This window comes from Lepus europaeus, chromosome 13 (assembly GCF_033115175.1).
Source record: "Lepus europaeus isolate LE1 chromosome 13, mLepTim1.pri, whole genome shotgun sequence".
NCBI lineage: Eukaryota > Metazoa > Chordata > Mammalia > Lagomorpha > Leporidae > Lepus > Lepus europaeus.
The window spans coordinates 28,593,393-28,611,386 of NC_084839.1; the positions used below are offsets into that span (position 1 = coordinate 28,593,393).

Below are 17,994 nucleotides of genomic sequence, written 5' to 3' on the forward strand. Positions count from 1 at the left end.
CCTCTGTGTAGGTCCACAGTGTCCCTCTAATGTGGGTGGAGTTCCCTCTGCCGTTTTTTCCCTAAGTCTTCCCTGAGATTAAACTCTCTCCACTTTTTTTTTAAACTATCTTCCCCTAGACTATAGCGGTAAGTTCCCTCCCTATTCTGCCATCTTGGAATCCCCCAGAGATTTTATTTTATTTTTTTTTAGATTTATCTATTTATTTTAAAGGCAGTTACAGAGAGGCAGAGAGAGAAAGAGGTTGTTTTTTTTTTTAAAGATTTATTTATTTGAAAGTCAGAGTTACACAGAGGAGAGGCAGAGAGAGAGAGAGAGAGAGAGAGGGGTATCTTCCATCTGCTGATTCACTCCCCAATTGGCTAACTCCCCAGTTGGCTAACTCCTTGCGTTCCTGCACATATGTGGGAGACTCTGAAGAATCTCCCGGCTCCTGGCTTCAGATCAGCTCAGCTCCAGCCTTTGCAGCCATTTGGAGAGTGAACCAGTGGCTGGAAGACCTCTGTCTCTACCTCTCTCTGCAGCTCTATCTTTCAAAAGTCTTTTTTAAAAAAATAATCAATGTCACAAAAGCCTAAGGTGACCACATATGTCGTGATCATAGACCGTTCAAGTTCAGACTCTGAATAGTTTCATTTATTTTCAGAACTTTGGTTTCTTATCATACTGAAAGATAGTGTGCTATCTTTTATAGCTTTGTGTAGTGATAGTGGCAAAGAAAAGGGAGAAATCATAGGTGATTTGATTTCTAGACATGACTTGTCTTACCAAAAGTAATAAGCTATACTTGAAATTCAAGCAGTATAGATAATTTCTCTATCTTATGCCTCTTTTTCCTGTTTTGTATTTAAGCTTCCAAATCATAGATTCAGGCGCATTGGAATTAAATTCACTATTTGGCTAATTTCTGTGCAATATATGTTTTTTAGTAATTTTTTCTTTTCTGAAAGTGTGAATTTTGTCTAGAAGCCAACATGGAATGGCTGCTCGACATTTTAAAATTTTTATTATTGGCCGGCGCCGTGGCTTAACAGGCTAATCCTCCACCTTGCGGCGCCGGCACACCGGGTTCTAGTCCCGGTCGGGGCGCCGGATCCTATCCCGGTTGCCCCTCTTCCAGGCCAGCTCTCTGCTGTGGCCCGGGAAGGCAGTGGAGGATGGCCCAAGTCCTTGGGCCCTGCACCCGCATGGGAGACCAGGAGAAGCACCTGGCTCCTGGCTTCGGATCGGCGTGGTACGCCGGCCGCAGCGGCCATTGGAGGGTGAACCAACGGCAAAAAGGAAGACCTTCCTCTCTGTCTCTCTCTCTCACTATCCACTCTGCCTGTCCAAAAAAAAAAAAAAAAATTTATTATTGTTCTTTATAGATTTATTTATTTTACTTGAATGTTGTAGTTACAGAGAGGGAGAGGCAGAAGACAGGGATCATCGATCCACTGGTTCACTCCCCAAATGACTGCAACAGCTGGAGCTGGGCCAGTCTAAAGCCAGGAGCCAGGAGTTTCTTCAGAGTCTCCCATGTATGTGCAGGAACCCAAGGAGTTAGACCATCTTTCACTGCTTTCACAGGCACATTAGCAGGGAGCTGGATTGGCAGTGTAGTAGCTAAGACTCAAACCAGCGCTCGTACGGGATGCCAGCACTCCAGGCAGAGGCTTCACCTGCTGTGCCACAGTGCTTGTAATTCAATGAAAAGAGTAAGGGTGCTGCACTGTGGCGTAGGATGTTAAGCCTCAGTGCAGCGCGGGCATCCCATGTGAGCACCATTTTGAGTCCTGACTGTTCCACTTCTGATCCAGCTCCCGGCTAATGTGCCGGGGAAAGCAGCAGAGGATAGTCCAAGTGCTTGAGCCCCTGCACCCACATGGCAGACCTAGTAGCGCTGGGCTCCTGGCTTTGTCCTGGTCTTAAAGTGAACCAGCAGGTGGAGGATCAGTCTCTCTCTCAGTCTCTCTCTCTAAGTCTGATTTGCAAATAAATAAAATAAAGAAGTTAATTAAAATAAGGTAAATTTTACAAGTACGGCATGTTGGATAATAAGCAATAATACTAATGTGTCTAAAAGTACAGATATTTCAGGTGGCAGGAAAAGAAGAGGAGGAGAGAGAAGTTAGGAAGGAGGAAAGAAGAAAGGAAAAAGATAGGTTAGAGGAGAGGGCTAGCAGAAGCCCTGGAGTGCTGAGGAGTCTGGATTTAACAGCAGCAGTGGAGTGTAAGTAAAGTAATCGGAGTTCAGGAAAACTGTAGGTGTGGGTGACCGGTAATCAGGCAGGAAATGGGGGCAGTGGTCTAGGGTAGAAACGAGGGGAGCTGAGCCTGGACAGAAACAGTGGAATCAGGGACAGGTGGAGTCATCATATTCTGGGAGCACAAGTGGAATACCTGCTTCTCAACTGAGAGCCACGGCCAAGGGAGGACTCAGCAAAGATCATCTGAAGTTTCCTCCCCTTGGTTACTGGGGAGATAAAGAGCACTGAGCACTGCAGTGACAGTTAGAAGTAAACCGATCAGCTGAGAAGGAAGCTACCATATATGTTTTTAAAGTAGATAATAATAAAATAGCCAGTACAGCAGTGATCCTGTTTGGGTTAAAACACAGAAAAGAATATGGAGAATGACCACCTATCTCTGGATGGCAGGGTAATTAATAATTTTTATTCTTTCTTTTAAAGATTTATTTATTTGTTTGAAAGGCAGAGTTACCGAGAGAGGGAGAGACAGAAAGATCTTCCATCTAATAGTTCACTCTCCAAATGGTTGCCACAGCCAGAGCTGGCCCGATCTGAAGCCAGAAGCCTGGAGCTTCTTCTAGGTTTCCCATGTGAGTGCAGGGGCCCAAGGACTTGGGCCATCCTCCACTGCTTTCCTAGGTACATTAGCAGGGAACTGGATTGGGAGTGGAGCAGCCAGAATTCAAACTGGCACCTGTATGGGACGCCAGCACTGCAGGCATCGGCTTTACTCGCTGCGCCACAGCACTGGCCCCCATGCCATACTTTTTAATTGATAGTCTCTTTGTGTAGAATGCCTGTCTCCACTTTGCGAAATTCCATTCAGTCATTGACCCCAGATCAAATGCCATCTTCGTTTGAAGTCTTCTGCTTCAAACATACCTTTTCTCTCCTTCCACTGCATATTTCACGTATTTCATTTATATTCTGCCTTGGGTTATAATATGCCTTCCTTCTTCCTACATGGATCTCTCCCTCTCTCTCGCTTTCAAAGCATTTTAAAGAGTCACAGATCATTTCATTAACTCTGAATGTTGGGAATCATCAGTAAGTATCTTTAAGAAATGTCAAGACATTAAGCTTTAGCTTTCTAAAAAAATCAAGTACTATCCAAATCATTAAATAAACTACTTGTTTCAAGTAGAGTTTTCATACTGTAATTCTAAGCAGTCTTATGATTTTGTCCCTTTTAGGCTGGATCAGTGCATGTGCGAATTCGGCGAGATGCAAATGAACAAATGGTTCTTGCTCATGTGACCAACAGACTGTACACCCTAGTGTCTACTCTGACTGTTCAGATTTTTAAGGATGATTGGATTCGGCCTGCCTTACTCTCTGGACCAGTTGCAGCCAATGTCCTAAACCTTTCAGATCATCACATAATTCCAATGCCTCTGTTAAAAGGTTCTGATGACTTGAACCCTGTTACATCAACTCCAGCCAAACCTAGTAGTCCACCTCCAGAATTTTCATTTAACACCCCTGGAAAAAATGTGAACCCAGTTATTCTTCTGAACACACAAACAAGGCCTTACGGTTTGGGTCTTAATCATGGACACACGTCCTATAGCAACATGCTTAATCAAGGACTTGGAGTTCCAGGAATTGGAGCAACTCAGGGGTTCAGGACTGGTTATACCAATATGCCAAGTAGATTTGGAACCAGTAATAACAGAATTGGACAACCAAGACCGTGATGTACAGTAACTTGATTTTTATGAAGCATATTGACTCCTTGGTTCCACATTATTTAGTAGTCCAACTTTGCATTGACTGTTCAGTCATTTACGCAGAATGGTAGAGACTAATAGGTTTGTTCACGTTTCATGAAATCTATAAACTCTATTTTTGTAAAATGTATTTGCAGCAGTGAGATCCTTGTAAGTGTTACAGGCTTTTAAGAGGCTTCCGTTAGAAAGTGTTTTTCTCTAAATTTGAAGTTTGCTATCTTTGTTTTTGCAGTTGACTGCGGTGCGATATGACCTTTCCTTTCTAAGAAAGGTACTTGGTAGAATGAATCTGTCACTAGAATAGAATATTTTCTTCAGTGAAATTTATAAACATACTTCTTAACTACTACACATTTTAGGAACGGTAAAAAATGTCCATGCAAAAAGAAAAAGTCTCTTTTATAGCTTTTCCAAATTTAAATGCTGCACTTTTCTTTGAGGTCCTTCTGAGTTATATCGTAAAAGCAAAAATTTTTATCAGAAATTTTAGAATATATTCTACTGTCTGGCACAATATAATTTTTTAACTATAGGATTTTTGTTGAAGTTTTTTTTTATTTAGAAATTTCAATACATTTGTAAATAGTCTATGGTTCTCAGTGTTTTAGTTTGATGAAATGAATACCAAATATTTGGTGATACACAACAGGAGAATCCCAGTTGTCTGTATTCTACTTATAATCAAATACTGACATAATGATGGAATTTTTCGGTCACATTTTCGTTGGTTGACTTTTTAATTTCTGATTTATTAACTATATAGAATGTATTACAAAATTTCATACATACTGTGGCATTTGATATATTTTAAAGTTGCATGACGAATTGACTCCGTGTTATATAATTTTACCAAAGCCTAATGGACCTTACATGATAGAATACGGTATTGTTAGGTCTGCAGTGGGAAATGTCCAGCTTTTTGTTTGAATTATTAACTGTAGTGAGGTGTGAGAATCATACGGGTTATTTTAATTTTCAGTTTCCCAATGTGCACCTTAAGGACTTTCCAGCAAGCTCAGTCATGGCCAACAGCAGTTGCTCGTGACCTGGAGGTTTTTGTCTCATTTTATCATGAGTTCTCTAATGACGGTTTTAAAAAAAGACTTTGAGAATGGATTCAATGTTCTTAGAATCTGGTATTCCTGGAGATTTCCGGTTTTCCCAGCCATTACCCAGCGATCTGGCGACTTGTTTTTCAAGAATTTGCACCACCAGTCTCTTCAGTCAACTCCTCCTCTTTTAAATAGGAGCGACACTCCCCATCTTTCCACAGTGGAATGGTGAGCGTCCCAGCAGCCATCTCTGCCAAGCAGAGTCGGAGTCACCGGGGCTAACAAGGGGTCATGTTCTGAGTACCTCTTGCTTAGTGAGGACTTGGTCATTGTCTTGGCCGCCTGTGACCCTGTTCAGGCATTTGGTCTACTGAGGAAATACAGCCCGTGCTACCTGACAGCTGGGGAAAGAGACGTCATAAAATACTGTAAGGCCACCTGTTCTTTCTCCTTTGTTACATTCTCCAATGATGACTTGCCCATTATTGCCTGCCGTTAAAGGATGTTTTTCCTAAGTTAACCTCATTTAAACGTGATTTTTGGGCCATGCACTGGGTGGTGATTCACAGGTATGTGCTGCCCTGCTGCATAGCTTCTTCATCCCTGTGGGATTTTAAAGGGTGCAGTTGGTTCTGGATCACAGATCTGTACAGGGTTTAGTGGTACTTCCTCAATAACCATTCAAGGGCAGCACCTGCGCAGTTGTCCCACCAAAGGTGCTTTAACACCCACATTCACTGCTTGAGAAAGGACACTGTGACTGGGGAGCAATTGGCCCAGTAATACAACCTCACAGGTGACATTGGCTTATGCATTAATTTATAGAGAATCTTACTTCCAGGCTCTGGCTAACTTCTGGAGCTGAAAATAAGGAATTGAGCTAGTGTAGCCTACAGGCAACACCCTTAGTAAATCTTGCCACAGAAGCACCTGAAGCCAGACAAAGAAGTCTGATTTAAATAGAAAGGATGGTTCAAAAGTTAGTGAAAAATGAAATTATAACTATTGGGTGCAAAAAAATTTTTGAGACCCATGCATACTTGTACTTGGCCTGTGGTTTGTGATTGAGAATGAGCTGCATGGAGTGTGATTAGCCCTGGTGTAGGAAGTCGTTGTTGTAATGGGAGAAATTACTAGAAAGCAAGAGATCTGGATGCCAGTCCTGGTGCTGCCACTGTATAAGTAGTCCTGTAACCATGGACGAGGCATTGAACTTCTCTGAGCTTTCCCATCTGTAAAGTCGGGGAGGGGAATGAATTTGTTGCTCTTAAAATAGCAACTCTGAAGTTGTGTGACTAAATCTGCAGAATATGTGCCCAACTGGTAAACACATTAGGCCAGAATGTCCAGTGTTTCCTCAATACAGAGGCTAAATGTTGCCTACACCAACACCCAAGCCATTAATTCGAGGTGCCATGGGACTAAGGTCAGATACAGGCTAGCATCGTTTAGATCTTTGGTTTTTTTTTTTCAGACTCACCTCAATTTAAATATGTTTTGTTTAGAGAGATTTCTCTAAGACTTGTTTCTTTTGGGGGGAGAGCTATTTTAGGGGTGCTCGAAGAAGAGAGCAGGGTAGCCTTCTCTTTTGTAGTGAACAAAAGAATGGGATACATTTCTTAATCCCCCCAAGTCATGATTGTCTGCTCCCTTTTTAAACAGCCAGTTGTTGGTTGAATGAAGGATGCCCACCCCGGGGGGGGGGGGGGGGGGAGTCCAGACTGCTTCTCGGACCAGAAAGTGCTTTTAACATTCCAGAGTGTTTGAATTAAACTGTTTGAATGAAAGAATCTTTGTGGAGTTTTCTTTCTGGTTCTCGGTCATTTTGGTTAATTTCTAAGTAGCTTTTCTTGGTGATTTAATGAGAGTCGCTTACATGCCAGGTTCTGTACTAAATAAGCATATGCTACATCCCCCCCTTTTTAAAAAGATTTTTTTATTTATTTATTTGAAAGAGAAGGAGAGGCAGAGAGAGAGAGGTCTTCCACTTGCTGGTTCACTCCCCAAATGGCCACAATGGCCAGAGCTGCCCCTATCTGAAGCCAGGAGCTTCCTCAGGGTCTTCCCACACGGGTGCAGGGGCCCAAGGACTTGGGCCAGCTTCTACTGCTTTCCCAGGCCACAGGAGAGAGCTCGATCGGAAGTGGAGCAGCCAGGTCTTGAACTGGTGTCCATATAGGATGCCGGCACTGCAGACGGCGGCCTTACCTGTTATGCCACAGCGGCAGGCCTGGTACATCCCTTTTTGTATCCTGTTTTTGGGGCCAAGAGTAACACACAAGCAAGATGCCTTCTGGGAGCTAGGAATCGTAATCGGAGAGCTGAGACATGGAATGATTACATATGTCATCCAATTAAACTCTCTCACACTTTGCCTTTTTCTTTGGCTTTCTTTGGCCAAGATTTTTAAGTCTCCAGGTAAGACGTAATGGGGTCCCCCGGCATTCATTGGCTTGAGGACCTCTTGATTTAAGCAGTTACTAGTTTAAAATCACCTTCAATAACACTAAGGTCATCTTCATCGAATTGCCAGCCAGCAAGCCTGACTTCCTGCAGGGAAGTTAACTTGGCTACCACGTGGCTAAGTTTTCTCACCAGTGCTGCCTCGGGGAAAAATCCCACAGTGCTCAGGTCAAAGAACACCAATTGCTTAAGATTCTCAGAGACACCCAGGAAGGCGAGCCATCCGGCACTGCTCACACAATTCCCTCCCAGATCCAGCTGCTGGAAGTCTTTCCGAGGGTTCTCTTCCAAAAATGCACCTGGGTAAAGAAACACGTTTGTTAGCTGGAAGAAAAACAGTTGTTGAAGAGAGTTGTGTATTTACACACACACACACACACACCAGAATTGCATCTGGAAAAGACCACGTTTGAATTAGTGCCTTGCTTCAGGAAGAAACAAGAATTCTCTAGATAGGGCAGTGACTGTGAGGATGGTCCATTGCATTTCTAAATTGGGTTTTTCCTAAGGGAACCTGGTAACTACCAGCAGTATAGCCAGGTGGTGTCCGCATTTCCCTCTGTGTGACTTAGAGGAAATGCAAAGGTGCTGAACAACTGAGATGTGAAAGGCGCTCTCAGATACTCAGCACCTGTCTTCCAAACTGGATCCAGACCTCGGCAATTGGAGGGCCTTTCCTGCTGCAGAGACATTGGTTCTTTGGCTGTGGAACGGCCTAACTATAAACTTGAGGGAAGATTTGGGTGTTTGTTGTTGCTGCTGGGTGGGTTGTTTGTAACCCCCCTCCTTGCCCTTTGAGGAAGTTCCCCCATTCCACAAGGTCAAGATCAGTGTGGAGATCCTGTCCTTGTGGTAGGCCAAGAAGGCAGGCCTCTGAGGTGTGATTTCTGTGTTCCCATGGTACGAGGTGTTTCGGTATTGGAACCAGGTGAGTCTAGCAAGAGGAAGAACTCCCTGTCTTCCAGGCCCTGTAGCACCATGCACGTGGGAGTTCGGAAGACTCCACATGAATTGTGTGCCGGGTGCTGTGCTGAGCCTTCGCCCTGCCCGCTTGCTGGCCTTTTCAGCATGACTAAGTTCCCCTGAACCCAGGCAGGGCAGCCTGGCGGACGGACCAGGGAGCTGTCTTCCCTGCGGGTTTGTACTCTGGGCTGCCGCCCACAAACTGGAGGAGACAGCTCTTCCTGCTTTTTCAGTCCACTCTGCGCGTCCCAGCTCATCTGAAGTTCCGCTAGGCCTCACCCGGCCTTGAGTGTGCAAGGTTTAATTTGCGATGGAATAAACTTGGTCTGCTTGAGAGACAGACATGAGCTCCTGTCAGTCTTACAAATGAGGGTCCAAGACCCAGTCTGGATTCCACACAGGAAGAGCTGTTTCCTGGAGAAGGTGTTGAAGTCCCCTGCCATTGTCTCCATGCAGAAGGCCTGCTGTTCCCAGGAAAAGACAAAGAGCTGAAGTGCCGGAAAGGTTTCGTGCCTGGCTTCCGGTGTTCAGGTTAACAAGCAAAGACTAAAAGGTGCCGGCCGCCAGGAGTGAGGACTTGCGGGCAGGCGTGGTCGTTCTTGTCTGAGCAGCTTATGCAGGTTCAGAGGACCAGGTATGCCCTGCCACCATCTACCCTTAGCCACTGCAGTAAGGGTGCTCACCAGCTGCCCCTGAGGGGAAGTGCTTCTGGGGGCAGATGCCCCCGTGTGGCCTTGTGCAGTTTGTCCACTGCAAATACAGCGTGTGGCTTAGGTGCTCGCCTCACCGCGCATCACTCAGTGTCAGCTGGGACTTTCACCCCTGTCACGAGGCCCTGAGTTTACAGAGCCCATCAGGTCCGCGTCACCCCTAACATGAGTGGGCCCTGCGAGGCCTCCGTGAAGGTGCTCGCGTGTGTAAGCAGGCAACGGCAGGTGAGGAGGAGGATTCGGGGGCTATGTGCCTTCCTCCCGCCCCAACCTTGCATGTTAACTTGCCACCGAGACCGTCTCTGGGCTCTCATTTAAAAGAAAAAATTATTTGGGGGCTGTGAGCTGCAGTGCCAGCATCCCATTTGGATCACCGGTTCGAGTCCCAGCTGCTCTGCTTTCCATCCACCTCCTTGCTAATGCGCCTGGGAAAGCAGTGGAGGATGGCCCAAGTGCTTGGGTCCCTGCCACCCAGGCGGGAGACTCAGGTGGAGTTCCAGGCTCCTGGCTTCAGCTTGGCCCAGCCCTAGCCATTCATAGCAGCCATTTGGGGACGTGAATAGGTGGATAGAAGATTCTCTCTCTCTCTGCCTCTCTCTCACTCTATAACTGCCTTTCAAATAAATATATAAATCTGTTAAAAAATTTTTATTTATTTGGAAGGCAGAGTGATAGAGAGGGAGAGGCCAAGAGAGAAAGAGACAGTGCCGCCATCCATTGGTTCCACTCCCCAAATGCCCACAACGGCTGGGGCTGAGCTAGGCCAAAGCCAGGAGCCAGAAGTTCAACCCAGGTCTCCCACGTGGGTGGCAGGACCCAACTATGCGAGCCAGCACCTGCTGCCTCCCAGGGTGAATGCTAGCAGGAAGCTGCAGTCGGGAGCAGAGCTGGGACTGAAACCCAGGCATTCCAATATGGGTTAGCTGCCGGGCCAAACACCCAACCCACTTACATAGAACTTTATCGGAACATATGGCCTCTCCTATCACAGCCTCCCTTGCTGCCAGATGTGGCTAAATTTTTTGCCAAGAAAGTTTTGGTGGAAGTGATGTATGCCACCTCCACGTGCCTTTGGAACAGAGGAAGCTCTCCACTTCCACTTTGCCCCCTTGCTCTGGGTTGAAATACTCATGTGGCCGTGACCAGCCATGACCGTGAAATCAAAGACGGTAGCACTCTGAAGCAATGGAGGTGAAAAAGTCTTCTGGGACTGTGCAGAACAAAGCCAGCCCACCTGCCTGGGCGGCTCATTCCCGGATCATCCCACAAGAGGGCAATCCACGCCATGGCATAGTTCAGTTTCTGCTACGCCAGCTGAGCCTCTGCCCGGTCTCACTGGGACATAGTCTTCACTCCCTCCTCCCTTCAGCCCTTGCGGGTGGCCTTGTCCTGCCCTTGACATCCCGTGGCCTGTCTGCCATCGCCTCTGCTCCGTGTGCTCCCCAGCGTGGCGCGCAGCTGCTGTGCCTTTTGCAGGCGGCTTCCCCCCAAGGGCAGTTCCTTCTTCCTTTCTGAGTGGCAGAACAGATCGCAGCCCGGCAAGGGGCTTCCAGAGGCCTGTCGCACCCTCAGGTGATGCCTCTGCGCAGGTACCACCGTCTGCTTAGGAAGAGAGCTTCTCGGGTCATTATTAGAATGGGTGGAAGCAGAGGCACCGAGAAAAAGCAGCATTTTTTTATAATCCAGGGGCGTGGCTTTTGTGCGCTTAATCTGCAGTGTGTCTGTCCCTGATCTGAGAAAAACAGAGCCTGTGATATTTAGAGCTACAGCTCTACGTGGGCTGTGGAGAGGGCAAACGCTTTGAGTGGGAGTCCAGGCAAAATCTCCGATGTTGTAGGTAGACAGGTTCTAATCCTGAGGGTTCCTGTATCCTAAGTATGTCCCCTGTATAACCCTGTGGTTCACCTGAGCCAGTGCCAGGGCTCTTAGCAATGATTCCTAGGCCAGCACCATGGCTCACTAGGCTAATCCTCCACCTGCGGTGCCGGCACCCTGGATTCTAGTCCCGGTCGGGGTGCTGGATTCTGTCCCGGTTGCCCCTCTTCCAGGCCAGCTCTCTGCTGTGGCCTGGGAGTGCAGTGGAGGATGGCCCAAGTGCTTGGGCCCTGCACCCCATGGGAGACCAGGAGAAGCACCTGGCTCCTGCCATTGGATCAGCGCGGTGCGCCGGCCGCAGCGCGCCAGCCGCGGTGGCCATTGGAGGGTGAACCAACGGAAAAAAGGAAGACCTTTCTCTCTGTCTCTCTCTCACTGTCCACTCTGCCTGTCAAAAAACAAAACAAAACAAAAAACAAGCAAGCAATGATTCCAGCATACTGAGTAGCCCAGATGGCGCTGGGTGCTGGGGCCACGTGAACAAGACACATACAGTCCCCATCTTCTCGGGCCTGCAACACAGTGCAGAGACACGCATCATGAAGGAGCAAGGGCAAACACCCTAGTGCTAAACACGTTTACTTTCTACACTGCAGTGCCTGGTTCAAGTCCTGGCTCCAGCTGCCAATTGCAGCTTCCTACTAATGCAGACCCTGGGAGGCGGCAGTGAGGGCCCAAATAGTTGGACCTCTGCCACCCACATGGGAGTCTTGGGTTGAATTCCTGATGCCTGGTTCCAACTTGGCCCACCCTGGGCTATTGCTGGCATTTGGGGAGTGAGCCAGTGGATGGGGAACCTCCCTCTCTTCCTCTCGAATACAGATGAAGTAATTGGAGGGCTACGGGCTGTGGGTGTGGCAAGGCGGGCTGTGGGTGTGGCAAGGCGGATGCCTTGGGAGTACATAAAAGCAACAGGCTCCCAGAACGTGGGCCTCGGTTCTGTGCCCTGCAGGAGCCTTCCCAGGAGAAACTGGGCTGCCGCCAAGGACTGGCCCTACAGTGATGCTAATCAGTCAAAAATCACCCCTCCCTCCAACACACAGAGCTTCCTGTCCACTTGGGCCTCACCCTGAAATGGGAAGAGAACAGCACAGGATTCTGCGACATTTTAGAACAGCCTCCAACAAGGAAGAGCAAGATTAAACACCAGCCAAGGAGAAATCAGGTGTCCGAATGCCATGCGGTATTGGCTCGCGGCTCCAGAGGCTGCGAAGGCCAGGACTGAGTGGCCAGCGCGTGGCTGGAGCCCTCTTGCTGCAGCATCTCACGGAGAATGGCAGAAGGACACGGAGGGGGGGAGGGGCAGCCTCCAGCCCTCCTGGTAATCAGCCTGAACCCCTTCATGAAGATGGAGCCCCGATGAGCTAACAAGCTCTCATCAGACGCCACCTCCCAACACTGTCGCATCGAGGACTAAGCTTTTGGGGGGACACATTCAAACCACGGCACGAGGCAACATAAGGGGGAAAAAAAAAACCAGTGATTTCAGACATAGTAAAAAGTTATTGCATTGGGGCCAGTGCTGTGGTGTCATGGGTAAAGCTACCACCTGCAACGCTGGCATCCGACATGAGAGTTGGTTCGAGTCCTGGCTGCGCCAATTCTGATCCAGCTCCCTGCTAATGCACCTGGGAAAGCAGCAGAAGATGGGATGGCTCAAGTGCTTGGGCCCCTGCACCCATGTGAGAGACCCGGATGAAGCTCCTGGCTCCTGGCTTCAGCCTACCTAGTCCTGGCCATTGCATCCATTCATAGAGTAAACCAGTGAATGGAAGATCTCTCTGTCTCTCCCTCTCTCTAACTCTGCCTCTCAAATAAATAAATAAATCTATTTTTTTAAAAAAGGTTACTGCATCCACTCAACAAAATAGGATACATTTTTAAGTAAGATTGGAGAATAAGAATGAGCTCTTGGAAAATAAAAATATGATGGCAGCCTCCACGTGGCAGAATGATGAGACCCAGGATTTACCCCGAGCTTTGGGACCATGAGCAGGATCTGTGCTGGCTCTCTCTTTTTGAGAACAGGCCAGATAACAGAGCTCAACCTCAAACATTTCAGTTCGAAAAAGCAAAGGGTTTTTGTTGTAACAGGTGAAATAGATTCTGAGCCAGCACGGATTTCTATCGGGTAGTCCCAGATTGCTTATAGGCTAGAGGTGTGTGTAATTAATGCTTTGCGGTTAAAAGAAATCACGGAGGAAGAACAGAGAGCCTAGGAGCAGGCTCTCAGGAAAACCAGGAGCACTGAGCACCTGGCTGAAGGAGCTGCCTTGGCGAAGGAAACGGAGAAGTCGCCAAGGCGACAGAGAAGTCAAAGGGGTGTTCTGACAAGGCCCGAGCTCCGCGTCCACCCCCGCAGAGAGATGGAGCAAGTTCCAGGTGTGAGGTGGCCGCTGCATTAACCACATGCACGTGTAGGGTCAGACCGAGCCGGAAGCAGCAGAGGACTGGGAAGAGGAGACGGGGTGGAGGTAGGTACCATTTCCACGAACTTTCATTCTGAAGGAGAGGCGAGAGAATGGTCACTAAAGGGGCAGACAGGACTCTGGGTTTTCTTTAAAAGGGGAGGGGCGGGCATCTGGCTTAGCAGTTAAGTCGCTGGCATCCCGTCTCAAGTGGATTTGAACACTGGCTCCACTCCGGATTCTGTGTACCTGCTAATGCAGACCTGGGGAGGCAGCAGGTGCCTGCTCCAGTCGTTGAGTCGCTGCTCCTGACGTGGGAGACCTGGACTGTGTTCCAGGCTCCCAGCTTGCCTGGCCCAGCACCAGCCTTGGTGCACGTGTGGGAAGTGAACCAGCAGATGGGAAAATATGTCTGTGCCTCTCAGTAAAAAAAAAAGAGATTTAGGTAACTTTCGAAATCAACAGGAGGGAGCCTGTGATGAGGGGCGTAATGGATGAGATGATGACCCTGCCCGAGAGTGAGGGCAGGGCTGGGACACGATGCCCTGCTGGAACAGGCTCCTCCGGACAGCAAGTGATCCCATGACGTAACTGGAGGAGGAGAGGAAAAGCCCATCCTCTATGAACTAGGCTGTGTGGAGAACGGGTGAGCCGAGGAAAATGAGGTTTGGCACAGTTTATGTAAGGTGTTGCTACGGAGGCGCAGGAAGGGCTCAGTGTCGCTCACCAGCTTAATGGTTCTCAGGTGCTCAGACTGGGCTCATTCTCTGATTCACCTGCTCACCTGCTCGCGCTCTCATGAATCTTGCCCAGCCTGCGAACAAGAGCGTGGACAGCAAGGTGGCTGCCTCCTTCCTGACCGGAGGTAACGCCTCCTCTGCCTTGGGAGTTGATCCTCTCCTTGGGTTTTGAGTAAGATGACTTTGACAAGTACTGTACAGCTTTTTTAAAAAAAATGACACTGTTTAGGATATACTTTTTAGTTCCAGGGCTGATTTTTTGAGATATAATTTCTATATCGTAACATTCATCCTTCTAAAGCATATAATATGGTGTCTTTCAGTATAGAAACCAAGCTGTACTCCACTAATTCCAGAACATTTCAGTTATCTCAAAAAAGCAGCTCTATAGTTACTAGGAGCTCCTGGCTGCCACATCCCCTCCTCCCAGCCCCTGGCAACCTCGCATCCTCTTTCTGTGTGGGTGGAGTCACTTTGGAAAATCCCTATAAATGGGATCAAACAATAGGTGCGCTTGGGCGACCTGACTCACTGTGATGCCTTCAAGGCTCATCCTTGATAATAATAGCATGTTTCAGTACTCCATTCCTTTTTTATTTTTTGTCTGAGTAATACTCTGTTGTATGGGCATCCCATGTTTTGTTTATCCATTGTTTTGATGGACATTTGGGCTACTTCACTTCTGGGTTATTAAACTCACTGCTATGAAAAGTAGTGTTTTGTGTGGACATAGACTTTAATTTTCTTAAGTGCCTATGCATGGAGTAGCTGAGTCATTTGCTAGCTGTGTTTAACCTTTGGGAGAACTCCCAGAATGTTTTCCTAAGTAGCCGCATGGTGTTACCTCCCAAGCACCACCATATGAGGGTTCCGTTATCTCCACATCCTTGCCACCGCTTGTCGCTGTCTTTTTCATTGTAGCCATCCCAGTGGGTGTGCGCTAGTATCTCATTGTAGTTTTTACTGGCATTTCTGTAGTGGCTAATGCTGTTGAATGTCTTTCCCAGTGTTTATTGGCCATTTATATGTCTTTTTTTGGAAAAGTATCTTGAGGGGTTTTTTTGTCCATTTAAAAAATTGGATTGTCTATATAAGTGAGTTTTAAGAATTCTTTAAATATTCTAGATAGTAGGACTTTTCATAGAAGTTCTTTATCAGCAAAAATTTTCTCCCATTGAATGTATTGTATTTTTATTTTCTTGATGGTGTCCTTTAAAACACAATGATTTATGTTATTGAAGTCTGATTTATTCTTTTTCTTTTCTGATTTGTGTTGTCATATTTAATGAAGCTTTGCCTAACTAGAAGTCATGAAGATTTACTCCTATATTTTTTACATACTTTTATGGTTTTAGTTCTTATATGTGAGTGTTTGATGCATTTTGAATTAAATTTTGTAAATATTATGAGATAGGGGTCCTTCTCTACATATGGATATGCAGTGGTTATATATATATATATATATATATATCCTTTTTAAAAAGATTTATTTATTTGAAAAGCAGAGTTAGAGAGAGAGAGGGAGAGACAGATCTTCCATCTGCTAGTTCATTCCCCAGATGGTCGCAACCACTGAGATTGGGCCAGGTGGAAGCCAGGACCTAGGAGCTTCTTTCGGGTCTCCCACATTGGTGGCAGGGGCCCAGGGACATGAGCCATCTTCTGCAGCTTTCCCAGGCACAATAGCAGGGAGCTGAATTGGAAGTGGAGCAGCAGGAATGTGAACCTGTGCCCATATGGGATGCTGGTGCTGCAGGCTGCTAAGCAACAGTGCCAGCCCCTATATATATCCTTATACCAGTACCATACTGTCTTGATTACTATAGCTTTGTAGTAAGTTTTGAAATTGGGAAGTGTGTGTCCATCTGTTTTGTCTACTTTTTAAAGATTATTTTAGCTAATCTTGAATTTCCATATGATTTTTGGGATGAGCTTGTCAGTTACTGCAAAGCAGCTAGCTGAGGTCTTTGAAGGGCTTGCATTGAGTCTGTAGATCAAATTGTGGAATAGTGCATGTTAGTGACATTAAGTCTTCCCCAGTCCATGTACACAGGATATCTTTCCCTGTTAACTAAGCTGATATTTGCATCTAAGTAATGGGAGTTAGGCTCCACTTCTCATGGTGGAGTATCTACATAACTCTTTGGGATTCTTTTACATGAGATATTTGTCTCTGCTCTACCATTTATTTATTCAGATCTTTATATAATAATACAAACTCATGGATATTTATTTTATGCTATGGAATATAATCCATTACAACTTCATTTTGCTAGTGAAATTGTTCTGGTGTTGGCCATTCTGTGTATTTTACTTGGTTCTTACGTGGCCCTGTCATTGTAAGTTGGGTTTCTTGGTTTCTTCCTCACTTTCTGAGATTGCGAGGTGCTCTAGACTCATCCCCTGCATTTCCTGACCTCATAATACAATTTCTCCAAAGTTCCCTGACTGCTTGCATTGAAAAATGGAATTGGAAACCACGATCTAGGTATGAGGTGTACTCGTTGCTTCTGGTGTGTACTTGTTTTTGTGCTTTATGTCACTGGACAAAGCAAAGACATATATGTATGTGTACAGCAGAGCCTATGAATGTACATATTCATGTATGTGTTATGCATATATGCATTTTTATATGTAGTCATTTGTATCTATATTAAGCTGAGAGTTCAAACTGATGTCTCTAACTGTAATCCATGACTACATGGATGATCCTAGCCGCCTCCTCTTGCCGTAAAATCCCACCCTAACAGAAAATAACCTGGCTCCTACCGTTTGCCACACATACACTCAGCCATTCAATTGCGGTGTGTGCATAGGCAGTATCAACACTTTCAGCCTGCATCCCTGTGGGATACTCTGCCCTAAAACATCTGAGTGCAGGGTTTTCATATTGTCCCTTGTCCCTTTAGTTTTTAGAGAAAACTGGTTTCCAAAGTTATTTACGTCAATATTTTTCTTTTCATCCCTTTAAGTGAGGTTGATTCAGCTGGATTTTTAAAATGTTTTTGAAATATATTTGAGATGGAGAGGGAGGAAGAGGGGAGAGAGGGAGAAGGAGAAGGAGAGGGAGAGAATGCGTTCATGCACTGGCTCGTGCCCTTAATGCCTGATACAACAAGGACTGGGCTGAGACTCGGGCCGGTCCTTCCATGCGGATGGCAGCTGCTCAGCCACTGAGTCATCGCCACTGCCTCCCAGGGCCTGCGTTAGTGGGAAATTAGAGTCAGGGGATGGAGCCGGGAATCAGACCCAAGCTCTCTCAGGCGTCTTAACTGCCATGTTAAACACTTGCTCCTGTTGGATTGTTTTGTATTAAGAGGTTTTCCAGACCTCCTAAAAGATTTTTTAGTTTGCATACGTGCAGCTTCACTTTTTGTGCTATAAAGTTCTGTGGGTTTTGAAAAATAAATGGTGTCATGCATGAGCAATTACAGTATAACACCACATAGCTCCACTGCCCCCCAGAATCCCTAAGTTGCACCTGTTCAACTCTTCCTCCTGTCTTCCTAAGCTCCTGGCAACCACTGACGATTTTTACTATCACAGTAGTTTTGGCCTTTTCCACAATGTCAAATAATTGGAATCAGACGTTACACAGCCATTTGAGACTTGCTCCTTTGGCTTAGCAATAGGAACTTAGAATCAGCCCTGTCTCTTCATGCTGCGATGGCACGGGGTGGCACAAAGTTTTCATCCTGCCATTCAGAATGGTGTGCATTTAAAACTCATAACTTGTTTATTTCTGTAAGTTTGTATTTAATATTTTTAGATCACTCCTGACTACAGAAAGCAAAACTGTGGATAAGGGGGGCACTGCTGTAT

At 46.4% G+C, this 17,994-nt stretch overlaps 2 protein-coding genes across 4 annotated transcripts in view; one reads left to right on the top strand and one right to left on the bottom strand.

Moving 5' to 3' along the window:
• The window catches only part of SLC30A6 (solute carrier family 30 member 6), a 45,439-nt gene extending 38,691 nt beyond the window's left edge, over positions 1–6,748 (top strand). For 2 of the 3 annotated variants that reach the window (XM_062209221.1, XM_062209222.1), the window contains one exon: positions 3,425–6,747. In XM_062209221.1, coding sequence (XP_062065205.1) covers positions 3,425–3,928 — 504 coding nt within the window. In that variant the 3' untranslated portion in view covers positions 3,929–6,747. Of the gene's footprint in view, positions 1–3,424 lie in introns of all 3 variants that reach the window. The other variant, XM_062209223.1, reaches the window with a different exon arrangement.
• A 402-nt stretch (positions 6,749–7,150) lies between these two features.
• Positions 7,151–17,994, bottom strand: part of NLRC4 (NLR family CARD domain containing 4) — a 46,472-nt gene continuing 35,628 nt past the window's right edge. Inside the window, exon 10 of the mRNA XM_062210175.1 lies at positions 7,151–7,775. Coding sequence (XP_062066159.1) covers positions 7,483–7,775 — 293 coding nt within the window. The 3' untranslated portion in view covers positions 7,151–7,482. The remainder of the gene's footprint in view (positions 7,776–17,994) is intronic.